Source organism: Chrysemys picta, chromosome 2 (assembly GCF_011386835.1).
Source record: "Chrysemys picta bellii isolate R12L10 chromosome 2, ASM1138683v2, whole genome shotgun sequence".
Taxonomy (NCBI): domain Eukaryota; kingdom Metazoa; phylum Chordata; order Testudines; family Emydidae; genus Chrysemys; species Chrysemys picta.
In genome coordinates this window covers 62,589,012-62,604,905 of record NC_088792.1, presented here as the reverse complement: position 1 = coordinate 62,604,905, position 15,894 = coordinate 62,589,012, and the positions used below count along the sequence as shown (strand labels likewise).

At 40.1% G+C, this 15,894-nt stretch overlaps 1 protein-coding gene across 1 annotated transcript in view; it reads right to left on the bottom strand.

Annotated features, from left to right (window-relative positions):
- The window catches only part of DNAH11 (dynein axonemal heavy chain 11), a 293,212-nt gene that overhangs the window by 215,699 nt on the left and 61,619 nt on the right, over positions 1 to 15,894 (bottom strand). Inside the window, exons 15-23 of the mRNA XM_065583334.1 lie at positions 14,409 to 14,741; positions 13,456 to 13,710; positions 11,930 to 12,099; positions 11,202 to 11,424; positions 5,180 to 5,296; positions 5,002 to 5,088; positions 4,130 to 4,288; positions 2,493 to 2,576; positions 102 to 260 (exon numbers count right to left, since the gene is read on the bottom strand). Of these exons, the coding sequence (XP_065439406.1) occupies positions 102 to 260; positions 2,493 to 2,576; positions 4,130 to 4,288; positions 5,002 to 5,088; positions 5,180 to 5,296; positions 11,202 to 11,424; positions 11,930 to 12,099; positions 13,456 to 13,710; positions 14,409 to 14,741 (1,587 nt within the window). The remainder of the gene's footprint in view (positions 1 to 101; positions 261 to 2,492; positions 2,577 to 4,129; positions 4,289 to 5,001; positions 5,089 to 5,179; positions 5,297 to 11,201; positions 11,425 to 11,929; positions 12,100 to 13,455; positions 13,711 to 14,408; positions 14,742 to 15,894) is intronic.

The following is a 15,894-nucleotide window of genomic DNA, read 5'->3' as shown; positions in this document are numbered from 1 at the left end:
TCCTTCATTCTTGGCACCACTAGCTTAATTATACACTGGATGCCACCAAGTACCACTATACTGATGGCTTGAGAAAACATTGTTTGTTGTTGGATACTTACACCTGTTGCATTCATGAGTTGGTGCCAGTGTCTTTCTCTTATTGCAGGATTCTGCAATTCTGTTACTGCCCTCAGTGAGGTCATTAGGTTCTTCACTGTTAACTCCAGACCTATGTATACATCCCAGGAGCGAATTTCCTTGTCCAATGACCACACTTCCTAGGAAACAGGATAAAAATAATGGTCATGGTTACATGCTACTATCATAGTCACCATTTATCTTCTTGATAGTGTAAAAAAAATGCATTTCCAAAACTTCTCTTCCTACTCTAGGAGGGGTGAGGGGGGGGTGGAATTCTGTGCCAAAAAAATTAAAAATTCTGCAACAAAAAGTTTAAATTCTGTGCACATTTTCAAATTCTGCATATTTTATTTGTCAAAATAACACAATATAATCACATCAGTTTCAATTATTTTTGGTCATTTATTTCAAAATACTTGTCAGCAAGTATGTCTGTAACAATACAGACAACAAAAAAAGATTCAGGAAATGTTTTTAAAATAGATTCCTTACTAGGCATATTAATGCAGAACTCTGAGTAATAATTCATTTAAACTACAATGCAGAACCGTATTTCCTGCACTCCTCAGAAGCAGTGCAAAGGCTTGGGGGAGTCAGGGGTAATGGAGGAGCTGAGGGAAAGGGAAGTAATTGCTGGGAAGGAACCTGGGTGTGAACTTGGAGGATTGTTGGGTATAAGTGGGAAAAGTATGGAACAGGGTTTTTTGGGGGGCGGGGAGGGATTGTTAGGGAGCTTCTCCCATGCAGCCCCTGGCTGACCCCTAGCCTCTCCCCAGGTGTCCCTGCACTCCTATGTGTCCTTGCACCCCCGTCCACATGTCCCTCCAACCCCACTCAGACACCCACTCCTTCCATCCCTATGTGGTCCTTCACCCCCACCCCGCTTATGGCCCTGCACCTCCACTCCCATTCATCCCCAGTCTGCCCTCCCCCACTAGCCCTTATAAGCCCTTGTGTGTGACCCTCACCCCCAGCAGCCCCACGCTTTCTGTCTCCTCATAGCCCCTGTCTCATGACCTGGCCCGACAGGCGCTATGAAGAAGGTAGGCTCTTTCTTTTCCCTAGCTGCCCGGGAGCTGCTGCTCTGGTCTATCACCACAGCGCCCTCTGGTGGGAAAAAGGTGGAACTGTAGCAAACTTTCCAGCAAAAGCTTTTTTCTGAGCACAAAAAAAGTTTAAAATATGTGCAGCTCATTAATTATGTGCACACGCAGTGGTGCAGAATTCCCGCGGGAGTATCTTCTGTACATAAGTATGGGGGTCTTAATTATGACAAGATTATGGATGGTTTTAGTTGGGTTATTGGTCCATGTTGTTACTTTTATTGTTTTATTGAAAAGGTTTGTAGATTAACCTAGAGCTCTGGATAAACCAGTTTTAAATAAACTGAAATTAAATAAATGAATATATTTACACAGTGAATATAAAAAGATTCTGATTAAATCAGAACTCTCTCCTTTATTATGGCTCTTATGATCTTGGTCTAATATTTTTATAAGTTAGTTCATTGCATGTAAGAAACTACTTCCAACAGACTGGCATAACTAGGGGAAAATCTTTGGTACATGCAGAGATGTGATGAATGTGACATACATGTAGTGTGTAGCAGTTGTCCGGATTAGAGGGACATTATTTATTTAAAACCATGGTTTAAAATTAAGAGAAATTCACAATGGGCCTGATTCTTCTGTCACTTACACCAATATAAGTCAGGAGTACCTCCACTGAAGTCCAATTAATTTGGTGTAAAACCAGTCTGGGGGGAGATCCATGCCCACAGAGACCTCTCTTTCACTTTTCCCCATGAACCACTGATGTACGAGATGGTCCTGCCAATTCTCCTGGTTTCTCAGTTCCTGATCCAATCTCCCCATGTTCTATACAACTATTGCCTTCTCCTTTGTACAACTCCCATCAGGAAACCATTATTAATATTTTAAGGGAAGAAGTTCCATGTTTTCAAAAGATATCCTTCCCCCTACAAGTGAAAGTCTCCAACAGACTTCTCAGTGATCCTGGACTAGCAAAATCTGTCCAAATACAGAACAAACACCTGCAAATTCCACTGATCTCTGGACTAATGGCTTTCATCTGCAGAAGCCCCCACATAGAGCCCCATCTTCTTTATATTTTCTGACTGCCTCAATTCAGAAAAGTGACAGTGAGATTTTACCATATACATGCACAGCGTGAGGAACCTAAGCCAGAAGGATAAAAAGGTTTAAAGAAAAAAAAAAAAAGAGTTCCAGAATGTTCGGTTTGGACAAAAGCAACAAATAATCTGAAACATCAGATAGTGGGTGGGGAAAGTGAAAAAGGGGTGGCAGGAAGACAGATAAATTGCAGCAATAGACAGCAATGGAACTTGCCTTGGCAAACCTTCTGAGCTCTGCATCCATCTGTTCCACATTAATCTGTCTCCACTGGGTTTTAGTCCAATCATCAATGTTGCTCTGAAACAGTAAGTACAGATAAAAGTGTCAACAACAGTCGGTGAAAACAAGCTTCTGCTATATAATAGATAAATGGATATGATGGGTGGTTCTATCATCCAGTGGTAGCCCAAGTTCTTGAAACAGGATCTCTACTTTTCAAGCCTGCACCACCACTGCCATCCCAAACTGCACCAAATAACCCATTGTCTTCAAGGCTAAAACATAAAACAGGAATTAAAGCCATTTTAAGTTTCAGTCTCTGATAACGCCAGTAGAGCCATGTATGTATATACATTTATTATATACACATAGCACTGTATCTACATTTCTAGATATGATAGGATATACAAACAGAGAGCCCTGAAATTGCCATGAACACTTACCACACCTTCCAAAAACAAACAAAAAAACCCACACCTATTCACCTATCCTTTACCATGTTAATGGGGAAAGAAAAACAACAGAACACTGACCGTTTGGTTTTAGGAAAAAAATATCCACTTTCTTGGAGTGAGTAGAATTTTACAAGGCTGACGTAACATGAAAGTATCTACTGAATGTAAGTGCTTCACATTTTCCCTCACTGGTTTTCTCTTTAACTTTACAACATAACCTGTCAGATTTAATGCTCCTTTAATATACAGTATGGATACCACACAAAATACAATATGCAATGTGTTTAGTACAACATAACTCTGCCTTCTCCCTATTTTACTATCCATTGAGATGGCAAATGAAACGTATACCTTTGTGGTTAGGCTACATATCTTTTACTGCATAACTCATTCTGGACATGGTTTAAAATTTCTGCAACCACAGGTGAAATACCAAAAGGAAACAGGGTTGTAGATGAACCCAGCTTCCGGGGTCCCCTGCTAGACTATCAAAGTGTTCAGTATGTGAACTACAGTAACTGTGCTACCGCCACTTTTGTCATTAACACATAGGGTGAAATCCCAGTGCCAATGAAATCCCTGGAAATTTTGTTATTGAGTTCAATGGTGCCAGAATTTCACTGCTCGTGTGAAGGGTGCAGAGATCTGAAGGCAGAGCTAAGGTTGTTTTGGTATTTTAAACTCTTTCTTTCCATACTTTGCAATGCATATTTGTTTTAACCCTGCATTTCCTTTACCCTAACACTGAATTTTCTTGCTTTCTGGATTTTTGGTCTGTCTTTTTAAAAAAAGACCCGAAATCAAAACAAAAACAAAAACTTCTGTAACAATGTTTCTTTTTATTCCTTAGGCAACTGATATGTATTTACAATCTTCCCTTCAGTTTAAAGTTTTGGGTTTGGGTTTTTTGTTTTTGTTTTGTTTTTTAATGCGAGCATTTTGGAAGTAGTTAAAATTGAGAATAGCAATATTTTGATCTTCATACTCTAGTTATAAAAAGATGGTATATATATTTTTAAAAATTGAAAACAACAAAAAGTTCCCACATTTACAACTTAGCTTTTAAACTTCCTTTAGAATAAAACTATGAATGCTTCAAGGAACCCTTAAGATAGTGCATTTAGAATAGTTTCCAGAGCTATAATGTGCCTTTAAAAAACAAATAAAACCTCTTACTGTAACATAAATACTAATATCCCACACTTCCTTGAGCAACCGTATTTCTTTGCGACATTGTTTCATTTGTTTGTAATCTGGAACAACCACTTCAAAAAGATTTGCAGATTTCTGCATTTGTAACATTTCTTCTTCCAATGCCTCAAGCTCTCGATTTTCCTTGAAGAGGAAAAGAACACTCATGAATAGAATTATAAATTGGTACAGCTAAGTTCAGAATGACAGTGAGATCAGTATATCAAACCAAAAGCCTGCAGCAAATATTGTAGAGATGTTACATGTTTCACTTTCAGTCTTTGATATTTCAAAGGACTACAAGGTAGTATACACATTTATATTTCATACGTATATACACAAAAATATAGGGATGTAGAATTTCACTTAATGTATCATTGTTTTTTTGATTTCTTGTAATAAATACACAATTTTGCCGCTCTGAACAAGTCACTTTTCTCATTATCAGTATAAAGTTGTTCTGCGAACTGAGTAAAAATTAAAAAAAAAAACGGAAATGGTACTATATATAAAAGTATCAGTGTGATGCACCTTTGTATGCATTTTGTACTATATGGTACAGTATGCTTCCATGTTCCTTCAAAAAGAATACACAGTACAAATTGCATTCAAAAGTGCATCACACTAATACTTTTTAATGGAACATGCAAGTACACAGTAAAAATAAAAAACAAATGCAATATGTTTTTGGTAGTGGTTTTAAGAGCTACAGATAGAAATACAGCAGTTAAATCTCAAGCTCTATTGGTTCCATGTCAAATACAAAATGTGCAATTATTTTAATGCATAAACTGAAACTTTAATTTTATACTAAAAGATTTCTAGGAAAATGTGCATTTCTGTGATTTTCCCATTACCTTATCTAGAAGTACATACGGATTTTTTGCATCAAAGCAAAAGGGAGCTTCCACTCTAAATCTTTCTCTGAATTCTATCTGCTTCCCCTGATGAAAAGAAATACAGGCAATAAATTATGTCAATGATCTTATTCTCATCGGAAACATGTTAGAAAACTGAATTCAGAGTTTGGCTTACATCAAATGAAGCACATTTTTTCCTGATCAGCGTGACCTCAGAAGTCTGAAGAGGAGCCACTTCATGCTTTATAGACGCAGCAATTTTTTTGGTGGTATTCCATTTTTCAGGCAATTCCTGTTGAACAATGTACAATTATCTCATATGAGACCTTTAACATTTCACACAGCAGAATAGATCACTTAGAAACCATCTATACAAACTGTTGATATGACCCCCAAATCTATCTAATATTCAGGGAACAATTAACTTTCATTATTATTTCACAACTCAGCTCTTTTGGACAAAGAAATTGCGTAGGACATTTTAATAGTAAGTTAGATGTGGCAGGGTTTTTTCCTTGCAGTGGCTTGGTAGGATTGATTTTAATAGCTGCAGCACAATAAATCACAAACTTTTCTGAAAATACAGAATAACTAGAATGTACTTCACTAGGCTATTCCATGTAGATTTAAGTATAATCACATAAAACCTAATCTGTTAGGTACTGGGCACCTCTTGCACAGTGACTGGAGCAGTGAACTCTCATTGTCTCGACATATCAGAGATTCAGAGGCCATTCAGGGGCTATACTATAGTAATACTGCAGTCAGAGTCATAGAATCATAGAATATCAGCGTTGGAAGGGACCTCAGGAGGTCATCTAGTCCAACCCCCTGCTCAAAGCAGGGCCAATTCCCAACTAAATCATCCCAGCCAGGGCTTTGTCAAGCCTGACCTTAAAAACCTTTAAGGAAGGAGATTCCACCACCTTCCTAGGTAACCCATTCCAGTGCTTCACCACCCTCCTAGTGAAAAAGTTTTTTTCTAATATCCAACCTAAACCTCCCCCACTGTAACTTGAGACCATTACTCCTTGTTCTGTCATCAGGTATCACTGAGAACAGTCTAGATCCAGTCTAGTCAGGATTAAGGCCCATTATGCTATATATACACAATCACACACGTGAAATCCCTGCCCTGAAAAATTAATCTAATTTGAAATATGGTGCAACAAATAGATAACAAGAAGCAGTATATGTGGTATATCTTGACTTTAGTAAGGTTTTTGATGCTGTCTCACATGATGTTCTCATAAACAAACTAGGGAAATACAACCTAGATGGAGCTACTATAAGGTGGGTGCACAACTGGTTGGAAAAACCATTCCCAGAGAGTAATTATCAGTGGCTCACAGTCAAGCTGGAAGGGCAGATCAAGTGGGGTCCAACAGGGATCAGTTCCAGGTCCAGTTCTGTTCAATATCTTCATAAATGATTTAGATAATGGCCACTTACAAAGTTTGCGGATGATACCAAGCTGGGAGGGATTGCCAGTGCTTTGGATTATAGGATTAAAATTCAAAATGATCTGGACAAACTAGACAAATGGTCTGAAGTAAGTAGGATGAAATTCAATAAGGACAAATGCAAAAGTACTCCACTTCAAAAGGAACAATCAGTTGCACACATACAAAATGGAAAATGACTGCCTAGGAAGGAGTATTGTGGAATGGGATCTGGGGGTTGTAGTGGATCATAAGCTAAATACAAGTCAACAGTGTAATGCTATTGCAAAAAAAAAAGCAAACATTCTGGGATGTATTAGCAGGAGTGTTGTAAGCAAGACATGAGAAGTAATTATTCTGCTCTACTCTACACTGATTAGGCCTCAACTGGAGTATTGTGTCCAGTTCTGGGCACCACATTTCAGGAAATATGTGGACAAATTGGAAAAAATCCAAAGAAGATCAATAAAAATGATTAAAGGTCTAGAAAACACAATCTATGAGGGAAGATTGAAAAAAAAATTGTGTTTGTTTAGTCTGGAGAAGAGAAAACTGAAGGGGGACATGATAACAGTTTCCAAGTACATAAAAAGGTTGTTACAAGGAGGAGGGAGAAAAATGGTTCTCTTTAACCTCTGAGGATAGGACAAGAAGCAACGAGCTTAAATTGCAGCAAGGGCAGTTTAGGTTGGACATTAGGAAAAACTTCCTAACTGTCAGGATGGTTAAGCACTAGAATAAATTGCCTAGGAAGGTTGTGGAATCTCAGTCATTGGAGATTTTAAAGAGCAGGTTAGACAAACACCTGTCAGGAATGATCTAGATAATCCTTAGTCCTGCCTGGAGTGCAGGAGACTGGACTACAAGACCTCTCAAGGTCCCTTCCAGTCCTATGATTAAGTAAGAATAAGAAAGTATTGGAGAGGAAGAGGATGAAGTTAACAAGAATAAGATCATATGGTTACATATTTTTGCTGTGTGCACAACTTTGATGGTTCTTAGTCATTTGAAAGTTTTTTCCAGAAGTTATATCCATAAAAATCAGCAACCAAGTAAACAGTAGTTGGTTGATGACTTCTAGTTATCACAACAAAAGATCTTGAGAAGTTTGATATGGAGGGGTGAGGGGCAGAGGGGGAGGGGAAAGAGTATAACGAACAGTAATTTCCAGAAATGAGTCAATAAGATAATGCAATGATTTGGTAGTCTGTAATGAAAACATTGTAACTGTGATGCTGGAATCACTGGGTCAAGTGATTAAGTGTAGCTAAAACTCATGCATTCAGCTGAAGCAAATAGGGCAATGAACAATTAAACTTCTGTAAATGCAATTAAGACAAGATGAAGTTCTTTTAAAATTAATAAGTTAATTTTCAGTTTTTCATGGAAGATCTACCCTTGAGGAAAATATGAGTTCCAGATTGCTAATTTTTCACGTTAGTTCCTTCTAGGCAAGAGCTTCTTAGCAGAACAATGACACATTACCCTTTATAAGAAACACAGGCTATCTGTCGTTTAGCAGCCAGATCGAAGTGGAAAAGATTAATTTGCTACATTTCTGGGGAGGTGGGAAACCCCACTCCAAAAAACAAGCACAGTGCTATGAAATCTGGTCCTGGCCCTCTCATTGGTGGGAGGGAAATGAGCAAACAGGAGGTAGGCAGAGAAATGGCAGGCTCAACTTCCTGTGGCAAGCTCTCCTGGGAAGAAGATACAGCACACAGTGACATGAGCACCAATTGGCTATGGTAATAGCAGCAGGGACACAGCCAGCAGTGAATCAGCTCTGGGCTCAGGGACAAACCCAAGGCAGCCTAAGCATGTGGTTCTTCAAGCCTGCATTGCACTGCATGTAGGAATCAGACAGAGCTCAAAGGGAATGAGATGCTTCACTCCGTGACTGAGAGGCTGAAGCTGGCACAAAAGCTGGATAAGATATGGCAGCAGCTGGCAGCAGTTTTGTTTGTGCTGGGAGAGAGAGGGACAGATGAAAGCTGCTATAAAAAAAGCACACACAGAAAGCTGCCTAGCCTCAGCAAGGAAGTGAAGGTAACCTTTGTCTGGGACGGACACATCTACTCCTGGGGGAATTCTGCACCAAAAAATTAAAAATTCTGCACACAATATAAAATTCTGCAAAATTCTGCATATTTTATTTGTCAAAATAATACAATATAATCACTCTGGTTTCAATTATTTTGGTAATTTATTTAAACTACAATACAATGGATGGAGAATGAGAGTGGGGAACATTGGAGGAAATTCCCAAACCTGCTTGCCTAACAGTAATGTAACTAGGTTTGACTCTTTATTTCTAGTTATTAGTCAACAAATATATGCAGCCATGTGCTCAGTGTTACATCACAGGCAACTGAAGAGCAAGTGAGGGCTGGGGAATCAAACTAGGGTGACCAGACAGCAAGTGTGAAAAATCAGGACAGGGGTGGGGGGTAATAGGAGCCTATATAAGAAAAAGACCCCAAAATCAGGACTGTCCCTATAAAATCAGGACATCTGGTCACCCTAAAACAAACTCACAATTTATATTGGCTACTGACTATCTCCAGAAAGGTCAGTAGCAAACAGTTCATGGAGCATATTCTGATAGGAAATTTTTTCAGTCCAAAAATGTAGACCAGTTCTAATCATGAAAGCAACATAAGAATTTATAAGGCCGGACTGTCCTTTACATCACTCTGTCAATGTAAAGGAGCCTTAAAACTTTTACACCTGTTTTATACTGCTCAGGGAATTCACAAAGAGAATGGGAACAATTCACTAAGCAGGCAGGCTGCTAGATTCTGCTCTGCCTGAGGGGATAGTGCATGTCCCACTCCTACCTCCCCAGTAACACCCCGAAGCCCTGCCTCTCCATGCCAAGCCTGCTGCAATAGCAAGTGACAGGGACAGAGCGAGTCTCTCTCTCTCTCTCTCTCTCACACGCACACACACACACACACACACACACACACCTCTAACTGCACAGCCCCCCAATCTCGGGCAGTGATTTACATCTCTATTGGCTGCTCCAGGTGCCCAAACTAACCTGCCTGTGTTGCCAGGGAGGGGCATGTGACCGTTCTGATGGGGAAGCAAAGGGAAGCTGCCAGGGAGGGGCATGTGACCGTTCTGATGGGGAAGCAAAGGGAAGCTGCAAGAAGTAATTTTTCTGCGGGGAAGCAAAGAAATCTACAGGGGACATGAATTCGGTGCACGTGCTGTGATGCAGAATTCCCCCAGGAATAGACACAGAGACATTGCTGATAAAGTTGACTGTTATTGATAAGTGTTTGGAATGCTTTCTAGATGAATTTCTGACTCCCCAATAGGCAGACAGAGGGGGTACGCACCCTAAGATGAGTCATGGGTGCTAAGAACTCACTAGTAACAAAGAGGTCCCCCTACTGCATTTCATAAATGCAAGTAAAAATAAATGTGACAAGCCAAATGGAGTTTTGGAAAACAGGATGTGTATTGCCTATATATTAGCTGCTGATCTCACTATAAACCTCTACAAAAGTAACTTCTCTTTCCAAAAGCAGTTCACATGCTGTTCCAGACCATTTTAGAACTCAGAATTTTGTGCATGAAATGCTGTTTTTGCACTGAGATAAGAAATTTAAAATATTTTATGCAAATTCCTTTTTGTCTCAAACCCCCCCCCCCCCCCAAGAGAAATTTCAGATTTAAATTTCAAAGTTTTCTAGACAAGACTGAGATGTTGGTAGGAAGAGGGAAGCTCTTTGGAAAACTTGCCCTCAATAATAGGAATATTATAGCGAAGGCATCTGCCCTAGTTTGCAGTCTTGGAGTCTTTTCATACTCCTCAATGCTATTGGATGCCCAAATTAACATGGTAGCAAAAAGCACCAATTGACCAGAAGATTGCACCTCATTCTATCAGCCTCAGACCTTGCTACAGTGACCCATGCATATATAACCCTTTTTTTATTATATGGAGATATCCCTATCTCATAGAACTGGAAGAGACCTTGAAAGGTCATTGAGTCCAGTCCCCTGCCTTCACAGCAGGACCAAGTACTATCCCTAACAGATTTTTGCCTCAGATCCCTAAATGGCCCCCTCAAGGATTGAACTCATAACCATGGGTTTAGCAGGCCAATGCTCAAACCACTGAGCTTCCCTTCCCCCACTTGAATCGTGATTGTCTTTGAAGCCACACAACCTGAAAAAGTTCCAAATGGTACAAAATGCAATAGCCTATTTATCAACACAGACCATTATGAGCTCATCACTCCACTGACTCCTCATAGAATCCACAGTTCAATGCAAGGTTTCTGTCCTGATATTCCAAGTCTTTCATGGGATTGGCCCTAGCTGCCTGAGAAGCTCCTTCTCCAGCTGTGATCATAATAGCCATATTTCACTGGAACCATGAAAAGCCAGTTACTAGGGGGTGGCTTCCAAGTGCAGGAGACAGAACTTTCACAGGAGCTGGACCTAGTCTATGGAACTCTCAGTCTGAGGTGGCAAAAATGGACTATGGTCCTCACTCTGTTCAGAACTAATTGCAAAAAGTTCTCTGACTTGGTTTTCCCCTCAATAAGTTCTTCACACACAAAGAAAACAAATAATTTAAAATTTTAATAAGAGCTACTTTTCCTATGGCTGGGAAGAAAGTGACTGCAATTATAAATTTCTACATGATTGTGAAATGCTCAGATAGAATGGTGGGGGGGGGCATATACATACATAAGTACAGAGTATTCTTTTTTATTTTTAATCCTACAATACCTGTAACTGGACATAAACTTGGTCTGACAACTTCTGTCCATAGCTTTCCAACAGTGTAATAGTCTCTTTTAGAGGTTCAAAGAGCTCATCAGTAGATGCCTGTCTGTCTCTCACAGCCAGGAGATGCCCCATGATTTCTACTAGTCGATTATCATCTCCTTCATTCACTTCTTTTTGGAGTCCAGTATCTGTCACTTTTATGAACTCTTCTAGGTCAGTCAGACTATCAAAGAGAAGAAAATAAGATTTCAACTCTGAAAACCTTTTTTTAAATGAATGTGATCCAATGTACAACAAGCTTTAAAATTAATTTCTATTATGATTACTTACCTTTTGCATTCAGAGCATCTTAAAACAGTTTTGGCCTGACTTTAAAAGGTGCTGAGCACCTGCAGCTTAGATTGACAGCGATGAGATTTGCCAGTGCTCAGCAGTTTTGAAAGTCAGGTCATTTACACCTAATTAAAAAAACATTGTTACAAGTCTATCCCATTAGACACAAATATTTTAACACACCCAGCTTTAAAATTGCACATTAGCTGCACTAGCACAAATTCTGCCTGGATATACAGCCTGTCAAACAAGTTTAAGGTAATAGGGTTGCACAGAGTGTAAATCGGAGCAAAATTCAGCTCACTGAAGCATTACATTATTTAATAGATATTAATGACTTAAGAAGAAAATAGCAAGTTAGAATTATTCTGAAAAAAAATAGGATGCATTTTTACCTGCCAATGACAAATCTCAAAAGATGTTCTTTGAACATCCAGCTCCATTTCTTAATAATGTTTAACAAACTCATTTTGAAAGGTTTCATATCCACCTTAAACCAGCTTTCAAATGTTCTGAAGTCTTCAAACTTGCTCATCTGAATGTAAAGATTCTCATAGATGTCAATCTACAGCAGATAAAAGATTATATTACATACACAAACATATCATCAAATAATTACAACCCATACTTGATGGGGACCACATCCTGAAAAAAACTTTTCAGAACTCCCTCTTTTGGCCTTCAAACAACCCCCCAACCTCACCAAACTCATCATCAGGAGCAAGCTCCCCACGGACCAGAACACACCAACTTAGGGCAGCACTAGGGGCTTCCTGCCAGAACAACCGATGCAAAACTTGCAGACATATCTCCACTGCTACAATGATCAATACCCCCCCCCAAACACATCTTTCAAGATCCACGTGTCCTACATGTGCCTACAACATATAGTATACCTCATCCTGTGCATCAAATGCTCCAATAACTACTATGTGGGTGAAGCCAGACAATCACTACACTCTTGAATGAACTCACACAGAAAAATGATAAAGCCAAAAACACCATATCAATTGTAGGCGAACACTTTTCACAAAACAATCACTCCACATCTGATCTTTCAATACTCATCCTCAAAGGAAACCTGCACAATAAAAGATGAGCCTGGGAACTTAAATTGATAATGCTGCCAGACACTAAAAATTATGGACTTAGAGACACTGGTTTTAAACTCACTACAACAATTTGCAACACACAACTGCCTGCTAACCCTTAGCAGCCCACTTCAAAACTCTTTTGCATAGCAATCTAACCCTCAGGGCCGGCTCCAGGCACCAGGCACCCAAGCACATGCTTGGGGCGGCACCTGGTAAGGGGCGGCGGGGGGAGCGCGGCGCAGTATTCCGTGGGGGGGGGGCGGTGCTCCGGCGGTGCGGCGCTCGGCGGGGGGGGTAGCGTGGGGCTCGGCGCTTGGGGGGGTTCCAGCGGCGCTCAGCACGGGGGGGGGCGAGCTCCGGCGCGCGGGCGCGGCGCTGGAGGGGGTTTCTGGCGGCGCTCGGCAGGGGGCGGGTTCCGGTGGGGCGGTGCGACGCTCGGGCGGGGGGCCCACGGGGCTCGGGGCGGTGGGGGGGAGTTCCGGTGGCGCTCAGCTGGGGGGGGGGGGCGACGCGGCGCTCGGCGGCGGCGCTTTTTTTTTGCTGCTTGGGGCAGCAAAAAAGCTAGAGCCCGCCCTGCTAACCCTTACTGCCCACTCCATTTCAAGTGGCCTCTTACAACATGCCTTACCCCTTATGCTTCATCTGTCCCAACTTGTATTTAGCTCAGATATGGATATCCTTCCCCAAACCTGAAAAATGCTGTGTAGCTCAGAAGCTTGTCCCTTCCACCAACAGACATTGGTCCAATAAAAGATATTACCTCACCTACCTTGTCTCACTCAAATATAAAGTAAGTTAAAGCTGCAAATGAATATCTGCTTGCTTGCCTGTTCTTTAAACTGCTCAGTAGTAGGCGGCTGTTCGGGCATTCCCTCATCGGCATGAGCTTCTATCTCTTCGGAAGTTAGAACATGACCATACAGCAGAAACTGCTTCATAATCTCAGCCCTGTCATCTACCCAGAGATAAGCGTAGGTGTCCAGAGAATTTCTGTAGTCCAGGACTTTCCTGATTACATCTGTCACTCTGTCCATAATCTCTTGCCTGCTCTCAGATAGATCTAACATGTTGTCCATATCGCTCTAGGCATGAGAAGAAAAGTAGTTATTTTATAGCTGTAAACCAACTATATTAAGTATTGTGTTAATATTAATACATAAATCATTAGCTAGTTTACACTTGCTATATGACTGCAAAACTCAGGAATCCCCATCACCGCTGCCACCAAAAACTGCAAAGCTACATCTGTCAGGGATTGTGTAAGTATAGTTGGTCCAGCCTTAGTGCAAGGGGCTGGATTAGATAACCGTTTGAGGCGCCTTCCAGCCCTACATTTCAATGATTCCATAAACAAACAATCTGGGCAGCTCTCTATATTTCTGGATACTATGCCATATACAGAACTGAAAAAAACAGTTATTTCAAAAGAGGAATGGAGATTTTCAGCAAGTTAGTTGAGGCTGAACATCTCAGGGAATTAATAGAATTCAAGTCTCCAGGTAGAGGATGTTGCTGTCCTTATCTCCACAATTGATTAAGCTTTGGTTAAAGAAAAGGTCACTTTGTGGACCTTCCCTGTACCTTTACATAGTTACTCAGGTACTGAGCTGCTGGGTAGCAGTCGTGACCTGAGCGCTGCCTTTGGGCCCAGCTTTGAGGCTTGTGGTCCCTCCCTCACAATGATGCATTAATTGTGGAGCTCAAATATTTTGCAATCCACATTTATTTTAAATTAAATTAGATCCATTACTCCCATGTATATGGAGAAAGTATAAAATACCTGGTAATTTTTTACTTCCAAGTGTGTTGCTACTCTTTTCACCTGGGCAGACATTTTGAAAACATTGCTCAAAAGTTCTTCTACTAGGTCATAAAAGCCATCGCCAGCCTCTTTATCAAGTGAAGGTTTAAATTCGATCTCCGGGGCACTAAGGATCATTTGTGCCTGAAAAAATGGAGCAGGCTTCAAACCCTTCTCTGTGTTCTCCAAGAAGAAGTCTAAATTGTGCATTATTGTGTTAAAGAGCCCATCAACTATAAAGTCATCAATGTACTCTATATAAATCTTCCAAGAGTCTGAGGAGGAATCTGCTTTGAAGAGCTTTAAGTTTTCCTGGGAAAGAAAAAACAAGTTACAAAATGTTTTAATCATATAATTATCTAGTGCAAATGATTTGTCATTCAAAATATTTAACTGCTTTAATGCCATTTCATTTCATGTGGTAAGTACTAGGACAAAATAAGATTCCAGTGATACCCATTGTAACAAGTATGGCCCTGATCCTAAAATCTGATCTGCCGGGGAGGACCTTGCACCTGTCTGCAGCCCCCTTGATGTCAGTGGAACTCTGTGCAGGGACAGGGTTTCTGTATGTATCAGATTGCAGTTCAGGGCCTGAATTACAATGGAGCATCACCATGTTGAAAGAATATCACTGCACACTACAGCATATCACTGCTTGTTCTGCACTCCAGTGTAAGCCCTTATTAGGTTTATCTACATATAATATTTTCAAAAAGATAAAAATCCTCATCTTGTCTAGTTCTTAAATAAAAACAACTCTTTACTTGACACTATCAATAAACAGATTAGAATATGGACCAGAAGATAGTTTCAAGATAATGGCATAAAAAAGAGTTATTGGATAAAGAAAAAGTCTATTTTCTCTTTCATCTGACATACAATTTGTGTCAGAAACAAACAAGCAGAGAACTTTCAAGGAAGTCAGCAAAAAAGGGGGCGAGGCATGCAAGTAATTGGGGTGGGAAATCTTTTTTCATGTCAGGACTTTGATACAGAAAGAATTACTTTCTTGCAGATTACCGGTAGTTGTGTGGCACAGCAGCTGATGTTTGAGGAATTTTTGTGGGGGGGGGGGTTTGTTGCATTTTATTTAGCATTCATAAATAACAGGGAAATAAAACACTATGTATTTTTAAATAAGTACATAACTCATGTAATCTTCAAATTTAGAAAGAAATTATTTTATAAATATACCCTCTGAAACAGACTATAATATGAGCTCCAGTTGCAAAGGTGATTTTACCTATAGAAGTCAAAGGAAAAATTTAGCACAGGGCACCAGGGTAACAAAACTGAGACAATGGCTGTGCGTAATTCAATCTAGACAATAATTCCTCATCTAATGAAATAAAAAGCAATGGTAATTTCAATCAGTGTCAAGATTATTTTTCCATCTTGTCCCTATTTGTCTTTAAATGTGTTAATTTTAAAGGGACTGTTATGTAATTTGTATAACTATTTC